Source organism: Vombatus ursinus, unplaced genomic scaffold (assembly GCF_900497805.2).
Source record: "Vombatus ursinus unplaced genomic scaffold, bare-nosed wombat genome assembly UNPS02014158.1, whole genome shotgun sequence".
In the NCBI taxonomy this organism is placed as follows: Eukaryota; Metazoa; Chordata; class Mammalia; order Diprotodontia; family Vombatidae; genus Vombatus; species Vombatus ursinus.
In genome coordinates this window covers 6,494,320-6,509,668 of record NW_020953936.1, presented here as the reverse complement: position 1 = coordinate 6,509,668, position 15,349 = coordinate 6,494,320, and the positions used below count along the sequence as shown (strand labels likewise).

Sequence of the window (15,349 nt, the reverse complement as noted above, 5' to 3'; positions counted from 1 at the left end):
ACCATTAGTACACTCAGTTAAGCTTCAACCCCGCTGAAGTTAACAGGGGTCCACGAAAACAGATAGAGGTGCCCAGCATCTCTATAAGAGATGCTTTCATGTCATGGCTAAAGATTAAAAAATTATTAGTGGGAAACTATTGCTTGGCTCTGTTTTGATTCCAAAGAACAGGTAAAAAAGTTTCCCCTTCCTATAGATAGGGAACTATAGGTGCTGTACACACAGTTCCATCTGCTTTGCTTGTTATAAAAGGGATTTATCATGAATCCACATGCAAATAGCTGGTAAAATGTTAAAATTTCAAAACAATTAAGCCAGTCAAATCCCTTCTATTTGTAGCTTCTTACTCACCTCTCCCATGTTTAGATTTAATAACACTAATAAACCAAGTGTCAACATGTCATATACTCTTATTTTAGCCCTTCTTAAAAAAAAAAAAATAAAAATAAAAAAATACTAAAACACATTGCCACATAGAACATTTTGGGATTATGCCACTGAGGAATCAGAAATCAGGATGTGGAGTGTCAGGAAATTTTTGGAAAAACCTAGCCAAGTAAGACGTAGAGAAGACAGAAATTCTTTCTGTTTTGACCTGCAATCCACTGAGACATTTCTCTTACTTGTGGAGTTACATTAGTTATATTTATTGTAGTTTTACTCTTCCTTCTTAATAAACAGTTGAATTAGATGTTCTGTATACTTTTGATTTTTTTGTTTGTATGTGTCCAATATTAAGTTTCTCTGTGCCATCCTAAATCAACATTTTATTTACCAAGGCAGATTTCTCCTTCACACTTTCTCCTGAAAATCTGCTAATAAATTGCAATTACAATATATTGTAAAGATGCCTAGATATAACTTAGTTTCTACTACTTACAGATTGCTTATATGATATCTTGATGATTTAAACAAACATTTACAGCTACTGCTTGCAATCTGGTCAAGCTTTAAACTAGTTAAAGTATAAAGCATTAAACTAGTTAAAACAAACATTAAAGCCAGTTGGCCTAAGTATAACAAAATAAAAAATTAGTGGCCCTCATCCTGCATTCACTGTACATAAAAGAACCCATTTCTTGCTTGTAATGTGGTAAAACAAACTGGTCTAAGTAGGGCAAAATTAACTTAAAATTAGGTGGCTGTCACCCTGCATTCACTGTATATAAAGAACCTCTTCCCCAAACATTCAGGAGTTACCCCTTTTCTTCGCCATTTCAGTTCCCAAAGCAAGCAAACCCCAAATACAGTGAATGGAGAGAGCCAGAGGTAGGGCTAGTTATGACTAGCATTGTTTTTTAAAATAACAGCATAATGGCAAAACAGAAAGGAATTAATTCTAAAACCCTAAACTCTCAAGAGATTTGGGGTTATCGTAAACTGTAAATAAAATACCTTTCTAAAGAATGGGGTTTAAATTTACTGTTGGCATACTACATGTAATCAGAATTACTTGTTAAATACAGACAACACCTAGGCAATACAGCAAAAGCAGAAGCATCACAACAAATCCCAATTTGACAAACAACCATACAGACCAAAACATCAACATATTAAAGTTTTCTGATGGTGAATTCAGTACAAAATTTTAATTTCAGAGCTTAACAATTATAAATGCTTGTGTACATTTAGTCAATCAAAAATCAAACCTCAGTCTAAGCCACTGCATATACACATTGAAACAAAAAGTACAAGTGATGAAAAAATGCTTGGGGGCTTCTTTACCATAAGGAAATAATTAACTATCTTGCACACTGAACATCATAAATTGCAAAGTCAGCATTTTATATTACTGATTTTATTAACTTTTTAAAACACAACTATAGTTGAGTATTACAACAAAAACAATAGCTAGTAGTGAGTGTGTTAAGATGACTGTAGTCCTTCACTCATTCACTACTGCATACAAAAGCCAGCATTACAATTAAGATTATTCACTGGCCCCCCATTAAGAGGTTTGACACTGAACCCCACTTCTGGGATGATGCTCATCATCCTCATACGCTTCTCCATTGTAATGGCGTCTTCTTTCTTGCGATGGGTCAAAGTCCACCAGTTCTACCTGATCCATATCTTCAGTCTCCTCTACTTCCTTTCTCTCAGGCAGTAATTTTTCCAACAAAGATAGCTTATCTGATGAAAGAAAGCCATTCTCTGGGAAGTTTACCTGCAAAAAAAACACAAAAACCAAAAAACTTTTTTTTAATTATTCTTATATTTCTAAAGTCACAGTATGTGATAGCACCTAAGTTTCCCTATAAAAACGGTAATACTATGGTAATACTATTCCTTCTAGGCCCATAACAAATATTTTTAGGAACAAAATAAAATACTGAATACAAATATGGCAATATGGGAGAACAATGTGGTATGGCCCTCAATTTCATCATGTGAAAAATGGAAAATCCTTCCAAATCAACTGGTATTTCCTTTTTGGCATCACTAGTATCTCTCCCCTGACCTTTTAGTTCATAAAGTATAATCTACCTTTCTATATAGGTCAAACACTTTGTACTACATTTGATCCTCAAAGAGATTTATCAAAAGATCCTCTTTTCTAAGAGTGTAAAATTATTTACAAGAAAAACCAATTTGATAATTTTTAAACCTATTTTTAAAAAACTTCCTTTCAGGAGACTATTATAATTCCAAGTTGATATAGCATGCCACTTTTAGCAAAGTGCTATGCGAAAATCTGTAATGAAAAGTACTCATTTGGAATTAGAAACTGGGTTCTAATTCTAAGAGACAGACACAGAGAGAGAGAGAGAGACAGACACAGAGAGACAGAGAGAGAGAGAGAGAGACAAAGACAGAGAGAGACAAGGTGCAGTTCACGCTAATCCCTCTAGACTTGTTTCCAAGAGGATGTTGGACTACATGATTTCTTCGAAGTTCTAAAACCTAGGATATTAACTTATTAGAAAACTTACAAGTATGTTAAAAATCTGTTTTTGTATAAAGGTGAATAATATAATCATTCTCCCCCCAAAGTCAATTGTTTTGCTTACATAAGCTACTTTCAGTGTTACTAAATACTTAAGACATTCACTTTGCAACTTACCTTAAACTCAATTATTAGAATTCCTTTCTCATAAGGTCGGCGATAAATGGGCATACCTTCATTCAGCACACATTTGATATCTCCATGTTTAACAATCTGACCTAAAAGGGCCAACATATGGTCATTGCTGGGAAAAAGAAGGGGGTAAATAGAGATAGGATCCTTGATAACCAGATGGACCATATTGGGGAAAAGTAACTGGTTTTGGTCCTGTCAAAGCTGTGGTATTTTCTTTTTGGAAGCTGCCAGAGGACCACGTAAAATTTCTTCTACATTATGAGATACTACAAATGACTGCCAACCAAGGAACAAAGCCCAAACTCTCCCACTGCCCCCAATCCAACCATCTTTAAATGTTCCCTTAAAGGGATTACATATGTGGTTAACGGCTGATTACTTACCAGGATGAGAAGTAATGACTATAGTTCTATTATCAAGAGTTGTTATTGGTTTCTGAAAGCCACACAATGCTTCAACCAACTGGATATCCATACATGTGAAAAGGTCCTCACCTCGTCTATTAAAAAAAAAAAGTATGTATCTTGCCTACTTAATGCTTTTTAAAAAACTTGAATTAGCTTGAATAAATGGAGTTTTAAATGTTCATTTTAAGATAAATTCTTTACAACCATTTAATGTTAAGATACAAGGACTTGTTTTAAAGAATTCCAAAAAGTCTGAGCTATCCTATTCTAATTTAAAGAATTCTTTAGAATAATACAGTAGGGGAAAGTTATCTTGTAATACTCCATAATCAAGAGGTACACACAGGCTGCTTTAAAAAATAATTTAACAAACACACAGGAGTAGGGGTGGACATGGACAGGCATTCCCCTTAAGTAAACTACCTGTGCTAAACAAAAGCATTTTTCCCTTTTACATTCTATGGACTTCTACTTCTCCCCCTCTTTTCCAATCCCCAATAACAAAGTTCTATAATGAAATGTTTAATAAGGAAAATGTTCAAAAGTTTGCTAGTCTGTTCTCACAGATGTGATAAGTACTAAAGACTGATTTTTAATGAGTCATAAGACAAGTTATTAGCATAAATTCTGAAAGTTAAAGTTTTAATCTGCTTTTTAAAAGAAATTAGTATTAATGCATTAGTTTAAAATGAAAATCATACTCCCTACTCCTCCCCCCCTCAACACACCACATGTTACTAGGAATATGGTAGCAATTTCATCAGTCATCAGACATTAATTCTTAGAATAAAAGCACTTAGACTTAGACACTTCACCACTATCTTTCTCTTTCACCAATTTACCCAGTATATTAGTCACATTGATTTTGCTGCTGATACAAATACTGAGAAAGACATTAAAAAAGAAAATCCCATGGAATTTAAGGGTACAAAACAAGATGTTCTAAAAGTCTTAGTACAGTTTTAAGCTACCAAGACTTCTAGGACACCCTGTACTGTAAACTTAAGAAATTGATTTCTGGGTCAAAGATAAAAGTGTGACAGTGTTGCACGTTAGAAAGTTCTACTCCTAGAGTATACTTTTCAAAGACAATTTCCAAAGGGTAAAAGCTACAAGGCTGATTTTGATTTGACACAAATAACTAAGATGTTCAAAAATGGAAATCAGTTATATCAGATAATGAAATCTCCCTCTTTGAAGTATTCAAGCAGAGGCTGGATGACCATCTGCCAAATAAAAGATGTAAGATTAAAAGGGTGGCTTAAGAGTCCCCAATCTAGTATACCTGCCTTCATTTCACAGGTGAAAAATGGAAGCCCTAATTCTAAATTATCCATGGTTAGAGAGGCCCTAACTCAGCACTTTTTAACTAACAACCATGATTTCAGCACAACTCAGCAGAATGGGGATTCCCATTATAATCTTTTCCAAAATTAGGCTAGTCCAGTCATCAAGAGCTCATGGACACCACAATTTTCTCTTCTAAACTAATATCAATGGTTAGAAATATTAAAGAAAAAAAACAAACCTAATTTAGCTTATTCTTTCCTGCTAGAGCCTATTTAGAAGTAACTGGACTATCTATACATAAACATGAAGTTCAATGTTCAAATGATTATATTTAATTTTTTTTTTTACCGTGTAAATATAGCATTGTCCTTCTGATCCAAAACAATGATAATATCTCCTGGCTCAAGTCCTGGTTCCTGGTCACCTTCACCATGGAATGTTATCTTCTGACCATCTTTCATACCTAAAATAATACATTTTATGTTGGTCCTGAAACAATTCTAGAACACCAAAAAAAAAATTTTGGAGGGGGAGTGGAGGTGCAGGGGGAATAGAAGTCCCAAGACTTATCAGCTTACACACAACTATATTTGTAAGTTTCCTAAGGAAAGAAACCAAGTCTCTCTACTTGTTAACTTCATACTGTAATACCGGATACAATACTGGTTTAATTAGAAACTGCCAAAGATGTGGTACAGATTACATAGGACAGTTTCTGCTTCATGTACTGCAATAATAACTTAATATAAAAATGAGAAAATTCATTAATAGTTTTTCAATCTAGTCTAAATGCTTTGTTGTCTATAAATGCCTGATCGTTTCATAAGGTAGCAGTAAACACTTTCTACTATACTTTTAAAGTATCATTGGAAATTACTACCTGGCAATGAATACCTAAACTAATTTTCTAGAGCATTTCAAATTAAGTCTGTTAGAGTCAATCAAAGGTATTTAACTAAATTTCCAATAGCCAATAGGTGAGGTGGGTTGTGAACTCAGATTTTCATTTTTTTTTCCCTTCCTTCTTGGAGGCAATCAGGGTTAAGTGACTTACCAAGAGTCACACAGCTGTTAAGTGTCTGAGGCCAGATTTGAACTCCAGGGTTGGTGTTCTATTCCTGGAACTCAAATTTTTCTGACCAGTTGCCTATCCATGACACCAATGGTGTCAACGAGAAAGGGATTCCTGCAGGATGCATGTGGACTTAGTAAAACACACATGAACATTCTGTTGTATTGTATTTTTACTCGTTTTGTTAAACATTTCCCAATCATATTTTAATCCGATTTGGCTGTGTGAATTTGACACTTCTGCACTAGGCCACATAGGCTTGAGCTGTGTGACACAAAACTGTTACTGCTTTGATTCTAGTAGTACCCCATTCTGGCTACAGAAAAAGCTAGGTGAATAGATCTCCCTCTGTGTCCACATTTTTAATTGTCTAATTACTTAATTACAAAATAAAGCTGAGGAAGAGGCTGAGATCCAATGAACCCCTACTGCAATTCAGTACAGTAAAACCAATCACTTTAACAACTTGCAATTAACAGGACAAAGATATATTTTTGTGCCCTCCACATTTTTAATACACATTAAATCCACAACATTAATTTCTTCTTAAGAAGAAAAAAATAGGTCATATCCTTTTCTATTGAAAACTTGGGCACAAAGGCCAAAAAATGTTTTACTCAATTAAAGGACAATTCTGTAGTATGTCAATGAAAGTTTTTAGGCCTTAAATACTGTAGTAGAATACTACAGAAATCCTTTCCTTGATCTAATTATACGATTTATATGAATTTGAATAAAGGCATACGTTACCTGTTTTAAAGAAATTACAGGTTTGCTTGCCATTCCAGTTTTTCTCCTAGATTCAGGCATTATTAATTTTTAAAAGGCCAAACATACTCAATTCATCCACTTTTAGACTTCCAGATATTTCTTTCTCTGCTTACCAACCAAACCGAAATCTACTGATAAGCATCCTATAAACATCACTCTAACTATAGTATCTATACTTTCAGAATAATATGATTACTATGAGGTATTTATTAAAATGGTTCCTTTCACTCTGAAAAGACTAAGCATATACACTTTGTAAATGATTTATCTATACAGTATATTCACAATCATAAGGTGACTGAATATAATTGGAACATGGGTTTCTTTTTAAAATGTGGCAAGTAATTAAAGGTTAAAATAAAAAAAAATCACTCAAGATACTTACCTTTGTCAATATGAACCTCCAGGATCTTCTTCTCTCTAACAATTTTCCTTCCATTACAGCTTTTACATCTATCTTTAGGGCTGATTCGTTCCCCATGCCCTTGGCATTCCATGCAAACTGATTGAATTTGCTGAACCATTCCAGGTCCTATCTGATGAATTCTTATTTGCATTCCAGTACCTCTGCAATTGGGACAGCATTCTACAGCTCCTTTCTTACCACCCCGTCCTGAACCACAGAAAAATTAAAATTTCAATAACTGAAGTAAGTTTATAATACAGAGTTGAGTATTAAAGGTACATACCAACACACCGCAAAACATCATCTTCTTACAGTGAGCTATCACAAACAGGAATATCTAGAAAGCTGAAGATATAAGTAAGGTACAGGCTTACCTACAAATGAGTGAAAAAGCATTTATTAAGCACTTACTATGTGCTAAGCACCCTGATAAAGACTGGAGTTAAGACAATTCCTTCTGTCAAGACATTCACATTCTAATTGGTGTGAGAAATAGCAAAAATAGTTCAGCTACATAATGAAAAGGCTATTGATAAGAATAGCAATGTCAATGTGGGGGGAGGCTACAGGGTGAAGCAGGAAAGATGGCAAGGCTTAGCTCCACTTACCAGGATTGAAGTTCTATCACCCTATTTATCCAAGCTAATGGGCCTTATCTACCTCTCAGGTCAGAGGGTACAAGGGGAGCCCAGAGCATGTGTTATGAGCACAAGTGCCAGTGCCTACTCCTACTCTTTTCTACCCTGAATTCTTACCTATCTACAAATAGCTTAACTGTAAAAAGGTTTTACAATGACAGACCTAGCCTTCTACCATTTCCTACTTCCTTCCCTCCCTCACTTTCCCTATGCCCCACTTTTCTCCCACCACTGTGCCATCCATATATAATCTGGCTATACTTCATTTTGGAACTAACAGAAAACTGAAGCTTCTCACTTGAATCTTTAAGTTTAATCTGGAGAAATGAGCAGGTGGAAGTGAAATATCTCTTCTCTACCAGGATTCCTATCCCAGCAGGCCTTCCTAGATGTAAGGATGATAAAACAATCTCATCTAATCCTCCACAAGTCCTTTCATCTAAGCCAACTCCTCCTTCTCAGAAGAGTCTCAATCTGTTTATTTCAATTTCCTGCTCGTACCCTCTAAAAATTTCTGTTGATTAGATGCACTATCTCTGATGCGAGATGGCAAACATCTTGGTACTGCACCCAAGCCTAGAAGTCCTGTAATTCTCTGAGAGTAACACAACTGAGGATCTCAAAGTGAAAATAAGGTTTTTAAAATAGGAATTTGTAATTATGTTGTAAGACTATACAGAAAGATTTTTAAACATACCTTCACATTTATCACAAATTACATTCTTTTGCAAAGCCAGTTTTCTTGTTGCACCATTATATAAATCTTCTAAGGTCACCGACAACTGATGAACAACATTTTTACCTGCAATCAAGTAGTGAACAGCTTTATTCAAGTATCTATACGTATCAGTTATAAATTCCAGTTTGTGCTATGTAACTTAATATAACCAATCTTTAAAAGTTGATTCCATTGTGTATCCTCTGTATATTATTAATACTGGACACCTTCACCCTACAAGTACTATTTTCTTCAAAACTGGGAATCTGTGGGGGAAGAGCTGATATTGTAAGAAAGCCAGTTTCAAACAACTGTTTTAAGAGGGCACAAAGGAAGCAGCACATTACTTTCAACCTCTTACTTCCTGGACTCCAGTCTCTTTTTTAGCTTTTAAGATTTGTCACATGTGAAAGGGGATACAACATGTGGGATTACATATTTGAAAGTTCAAGCCAAAGCTAGGAACACATTTAACAATAAAATTCCTTTTTACTAGCACATTTGAAAATTTTTAATCCCATCCTGAACTTTATTTATTACAGATAATCTTTTGTCTCTTGAATTTTTAAGGTGGTACACAGAGTTACCAGACTTCTAATTAGGAAGAGGAAAATCTGAATTCTACCTCAGACACTTACTGGTTATATGGCCCCTCATTTGAACTCTTAAAGACAGCTTCTTCTATAAAACAGTGATAAAATAACTTTTTCACAGGGTTGTGAGGATAAGAATATAGGCAAAGCACTTCACAAACCTATATAAACATTATATTTTAAGTCAAGGTATTCCATGGACAAGTTAGTTTGGGAAAAGCTGCTCTATGTTGGAGACCACTGTTCAAATCAACATACATCATGTATTTTTATTTTATAGCATTTACAACACATTTTTATTTTAAATAATTATAAAGTTGCATATTTTCTTCTGATACAAGGTTGGGAAAATAATTCACATGAAAAAGACATACTTCCAGGAAGCCACTATTTGGTAACTTCTAAAGTAAGTGTTAATAACCTTAAACAGAAGTAGAATGCCCAAATTACTAACTGTTGAGCTTAACTCTGCTCCCAGCCACCCCACCCTCCCCCCACCCCTTACCTTATAACTATTTGTCTTCTTTCTGCATTCTGAAGACAAAACATACTGACATTTATACGCTAGAGAGAGCTCTCAAATATCGTACAGACTAGGCCTATTCTTCCCCTAGGCTCTAGAGATTCATTTTCATATGATATTGTTTTACTACAGAGATCACAATGAGTGCTAATTTATTTTTATTTAGATGCTCTTCAAATGTGGTTTCCGGAACTAGAGAATGTTCAAGCTGTGATCTGACTAGCATCAAGACCAAGACTATCTTTCCAGTGAACTAGAGACTATGCTTCTAATTAATACAGCCCAAAGTTAACTTGGCATATCACATGTTTATTAAACTGTGTCCAAAATCTCATGGGCTTTTTCCCCCCCAAGAAAAACTGCTCTCAAACCAAATCTCCCCATTCCTCACTTAACTGGAGTTTTGAGTCTTACACTTAATCACTGTTACATTTCATCCTGTCTCAATGTCACCCCCTAATACTAAATTAGAATGTATTTTGCTTTTTTAAAATGGAGTACACAAGCGCAGCAAGGTGTCGAAGTGAATAGAGCACTGGCCCTGGAGTCAGGAGGATCCAAGTTCAAATCCTGTCTTCAACCAGACACTTGACACTTACTAGCTATGTGACCCTGGGCAAGTCACTTAACCCTAACTGCCTTGCCAAAGGGGGGATATATATATATATAGATATAGATATATATATATAGAGATATATATATAGATATATATATATATACATACACACACACACACACACACACACATATATATGACTAGAATAATGAAATAAGAGACAAAAGAAATAATGGATCATAGAACACTGAACCTAAAGATGTTAACATCTAGAACAATCCCCTTACTTTACCAAGGAAAGTGAGTTTTAACTAGCCAAAGGCTACAGTTTTAAACTAGCCAAAGGCCCCACCAGACTCAACACTAGATTTTCCATAAATTTAAACAATGAACTACAACTTTCTGGAAAAATCCATTTAGAACTCACAGTTCATCACAACTAAAATCTGCACCTTCCATGATAATTTAATTTAAGAGATAAAAGTAATGAGGTCAACTGCTGTTTTTGATCAGTAAGAATTAACTAAACAGAAAAACAAAAAATCCTGTGAGAAAATTACCAGGCCACCTTAAGAGTCAACAGCTTAGATTAGGTGACTTGCCCATTACCAAGTATGAGGTGGAATCTGAATGTAGGTCTTCCTGACTACAAAAATCCAGCTCTACATATCACAATACCCTGGTCTCTACAAGCCTATTTCCCAAGTATAAAATGAGAGAGATGGATTAAATGAACCTAGGTCCCTTTCAAATCTAAATTCTACTAAGCTCCAAAGAGTTATACTGTAAGTGTGAAGAGCAAGTTAAAAGAGCCTAAAAGAGAACCAATACCCAAATAAGTGAGGCTATAAGAACTTACTCAAGCTCAATGAGTTCTTCAAGTCACCAGGCCTGGAAAAAATACACATCAACGTACTGAAAATACATAAGAGATAGAATACTGAACAATCTTCCATGATCTTTGAAAAATAAATCAAGATAATGGAGAGTGGGAGATACTAAAAATACTGAATACTCCAATTTTCAATGAGGACCTTTAATTCTTCCAATTTTAAGTCATAGTGATTTAATAATTTGTTTTAAATTGGAGTAAAGACATGGTTTCTGAGCATTTATAAAAGGAATTTGTTATCACCCAAGTGTCAACAGTTTTGTCAACAAACTACATTAGATGACAACTACCCTTTTCAAAAGGGTTTTAATAGATTTTTATCAAGGTGATGTCTACGAAATTATCCTCATCTATTATTTCTGGATTTCAGCAAGGCATTTTGACAAAAATTGCTCCATATTTCATTGTGGACAAATTGTGAGATGAGCTATATGGCAAATAATTGGGTAGAATTTACATTCAATGATATGGGCTAAATAAGAAATATGAATATAATAGAATATTACTGATATGAGAAATAGTTGAAATGGGACAGCTTGGGAAGAAACTGGAAAGACCGAGAACTGACGCAAAGTAATTTGAGCTTAGAACTAGAAAAATTTATACAACAGCCACAACACTCAGTATAGGGAAAAATGAAGACTTTTAGAACTCTGATTGATACAATGAAAATAGAACTCTGATTGATACAATGAAAATGAATGATAAGCTCCCAAATCCAGAGGACTGAGGATGACTCCTACTCCTACCCTCCCTACTATAGGGGATGCAAACGCAGCAAGACACAGACACACGTTTTACACATGGACAATGCTAGGAATTTCTTTTGGTGGACTATGCGTGTTTTGAGGGGTTTTTTTTTCCTTTTTAAAAAAAATTAATCAATGAAGGGCAACAATGGGGAGGTAACAGCAAAAGTTTACAAAAAACCTCAATGACTAAACTCAGAGTAGTGATTAATGGATCAGTCAAATTGGAGGGAATTCTCTAGTTAAGTAAGCACCACAACAGCATTTTCTTTTGCCTTGTTCTATTCAAAATATTGTCAATGGCTTAAAAATGGTATGCTTTTCAAATTGCAGATGACATAAAGCCAACAGAAAGGGTAATTCAAGTCAAGTAACATCAGGAATCCCTCAAAAGTATAGACAAAGCCAGTAAGACTGGATACCAAGGATCAACCACCACGGAGGTTTGTTTTTTTTAACCTACAAATATGCACAGGGTAGGTGAGGAGTGCCTATTTATCAAGTTAAAGTGTTCATTTTTTTTTAAAGGCAATTGGGGTTAAGTGACCCAGGGTCACATAGCTAGTAAGTGTCAAGTGTTTGCTTTGACGCCACATTTGAATTCAGATCCTCCTGACTTAAGGGCTGGTGCTCTATCCACTTAGCCACCTAGCTGCCCCAAAGTGTTCATGTTTTAATGAGCTTCAAGTACAACAAAGTCGGTGTAACATTGCAATCACACACTGCTATACTTATAAACTTCTGAAGCTTAACAATCAGCTCTCCCAATTAGTGCCACCTTGTTCTTATCCTTGTTTTAGATTGGCAAAACCTTACCTCTCCGTTCCCTTTGCATTCTTCCACCTCCTCCAAAAAACATATCAAAGATATCCATTGGAGAACCAAAGCCACCACCAGAACCACCCTCTTTGATGGCTTGTTCTCCACCTTTGTCATATAAATCTCTCTTCTTTGCATCAGAAAGCACTTCATAAGCTTGAGAAATCTGCTTGAACTATTAAAAAAAGAAAAAAGGCCATATTGTAAAGTAAGTTCTTTTAAGAAGATTTAGCCAACATATTGAAAATCTAAGTTCTATTCATTTCACATTTAATACATATTTATGTAAAACTATCTACAGCTATGTAAACAACAGCAAAACATAAATAAGTTCAGACTAGGACCTGCAATATAAACAGGACAATTGTTATCAAAGTTAATTATCAAAGGATTTTTTCTTTCATTCTATCTTTAGTATTAAATAGTAAGAATTTTTAAAAAGTAAAAAATACTTGCCTTTTCTCCTTCATTTGGATTCTTATCTGGGTGATATTTTAAGGCTAATTTTCTATATGCCTTTTTTAGTTCTTCCTGGGAGGCATTGGGCTTTACCCCCAAAACATCATAATAAGTAGTTTCCTTCACCATTTTTTATAGCCTGCAATTAAAAACACAACTTTAAGGTACCTTTCAATTTGAAGTTTCACCTTAAAATCAATTGAGACCACCAAATCAGATTATACATTTCAGAATGTTATAACCAAGCCAACATCCAACCTTTGAACTAAAAATCTGGCCACATATTATAAACTTACATAATGGAAAATATCGATTTAATCTAACACATAGGCAAAACCCAAAGGCTTTTAACTATCATTCCAATCTTCCTATCCTATTATTTCACTCTTACCAAAGCTTTCTCACTTTTTTTTCTATCCCACACCCTGAGGAAATGTGTGGTTATAAAGTAAAAAGTGAGGTGTAAATAAACTGGAGGCTTTGAACAATCGAGGGCTTGCTACACGACCTCATATTACCCAATATCCACTAAAAAAAAAAATCTTGTCCCTCATAGATTTGTTTTCTTACACCTTTGTCCTCCCTCTCCCTTCAGGTATCCAGTGAAACTAGACTCTTGTCTAAGCCCCGAAGGAGACACAATCACAGGGCTTCACCGTATCCTCCCCCCTCCCCCAATTCTCTTCCTCCTCATCCCCACACCTCCCTGCTTTCCTTCAAGACCCAGCTAAAATCAATCTTTTATAAGAAGCTTCTTCAGATCCCCTTCAACTATAGTGCCTTTTCTCCATTTATTATCTCAAATTTATCCCGACTGTATCCTATTTATACACAATTTGTATGTTGTCTCCCCCATTACATTTCCATCTCCTTGAGAGCAGGGACCACTCTTTTTCCTTTCTCTGTTTGCACAGTACCAGGCATATAGCAGGTGTTTAATATTGCTGCACTCCTGATGAAAACGGATGTTTAAAGACCAATGGTTTCCGCGGTGGCCACAGTTTAATCTTGTGCAATTTATTCATGTCACCTGACCGCCTTACCTATCAAGCCACGAGGGTTTCGGGGTTTTAAAAAAAAAAAAAACAAAAAACAGCCCCAACGGCAGGAGCACACGGGAGAGTCTTTCCATCTCCCCTCTTGGCAAGGCCCGGGGGAGGCGGAGGCGAGTCCGTATCCCTTCGGATCTTCTCCTCCTCCACCTCCCAAGACTTCCCAGCAGAAGCCCTTCCAGGAGCGCCCTCCCTGAGATGATCATCTCCACGTAGCTATCCATGTGTGTGCCGTCTCCCCCATGTGAACGGGAGCTCCCGGGGGAGCAGGGATTTGCGGGTTTTTTCCTCCATTCTCGGTATCCCCGGCGCTCAGCGCTGTGCACGGCACATAGTAGGGCCTAAATCAACGCGTTGCTGACCCGACTGGGGGTCACCGCCTCTCTAGGGTGTTCTGGAGCCTGGGGGAGAGGGGGGCTGGGAGGAGATGAAGCGTTCACCCCCCCCCCCACCACAACGGAGGATTCCTCCAAGGGGAGGCTGGGGGGGCGGGGACGCGCCCGCAGAGGGGAGCGCGCACGCAGCGCCCCCGTACCCCGGCAAATAGGTGCGCTGGCCCCTCCCCCCCGCACGAACCGAGGAGACCGGGGTGGGGGGAGGGGAAGGAGAGGATGGAGGAAAGCGAACGACATCGCGGAAAGATGGAGGAGGGTCGGAGGGTCGGGGGAGGCGGAGGAGACGCGAGGGAGGACGCCAAGCCCATTGTCTAGCGCTCAGGCTGCAGAGCGGGGGCGACACCCCTCGGAAATCTGGGGCACCGGCCCCCGCTCCCTCGAGAGGGGTGCCAACGGCCTCCCCGGGTCTCGAAGGCGCTACGGCTGCTCACCTCCGACGGGGCTGGGGGTGGGGAGCTGGGGTGAGGGAGAAGGGATGGACTTACCGGGGAGCGACGCTCGCGGTACACCCGGTGTCGAAATGCCCGTCCGGGGTGGGGTGAGAGAGGACTGCCCAGCAGCCGGTTGGGATGTTGGGGGATGGAGTGGAAAAAGAGAGGACTGGGGGAGGGGGGCGCGAGTTCTAGTGCGTTGAGCTCGGGCAGTGCCAGCAGCTGCCCTCCGCTTCTCGCCGAGTTTTCTGGAAAGTTCCGCTCGCGGCGTCGCATCCGGCGAGTTTTGTAGCGGAGCGGGGGTGCGTCATCCCAGGAAGTCCCGCCCCTCGCTGCTCCTCCTCCTCTCCGCTTCTCCCCCTCCCTGTCGGCGGTTTCCTGGGTAACCAGGAGGGGCGGGGGCTGGACTCCGGAATATTCTAACCCGGGGAGGAGATGGAGGCGATGTTGGAGGTTGCGCGGCTGCGGGCGCTGGGGAGGCCCCTGCTCAGTCATG

At 37.8% G+C, this 15,349-nt stretch overlaps 1 protein-coding gene across 1 annotated transcript; it reads right to left on the bottom strand.

Annotated features, from left to right (window-relative positions):
• Positions 1–1,553: 1,553 nt before the first annotated feature.
• Positions 1,554–15,119, bottom strand: LOC114040839 (dnaJ homolog subfamily A member 1). Its single transcript, XM_027859040.1, has 9 exons — positions 14,908–15,119; positions 12,973–13,114; positions 12,514–12,691; positions 8,364–8,468; positions 7,008–7,235; positions 5,128–5,242; positions 3,466–3,581; positions 3,065–3,165; positions 1,554–2,167 (listed from the first exon to the last, which is right to left on the bottom strand). The coding sequence occupies exons 2-9, from the start codon at positions 13,102–13,104 to the stop codon at positions 1,949–1,951; spliced, it is 1,194 nt and encodes a 397-aa protein (XP_027714841.1). The 5' UTR covers positions 13,105–13,114; positions 14,908–15,119; the 3' UTR covers positions 1,554–1,948.
• Positions 15,120–15,349: the final 230 nt, after the last annotated feature.

Coding starts and splice junctions, on each gene's coding strand:
- LOC114040839 (XM_027859040.1), bottom strand. CDS start 13,104: ATGGTGAAGGAAACTACTTATTATGATGTTTTGGGGGTAAAGCCCAAT. Junction 3,582..5,127: donor GACAATGCTATATTTACACG/GTAAAAAAAAAA, acceptor TTTTTTTAATAG/ACGAGGTGAGGACCTTTTCA. Junction 3,166..3,465: donor AGTCATTACTTCTCATCCTG/GTAAGTAATCAG, acceptor TGGCCCTTTTAG/GTCAGATTGTTAAACATGGA.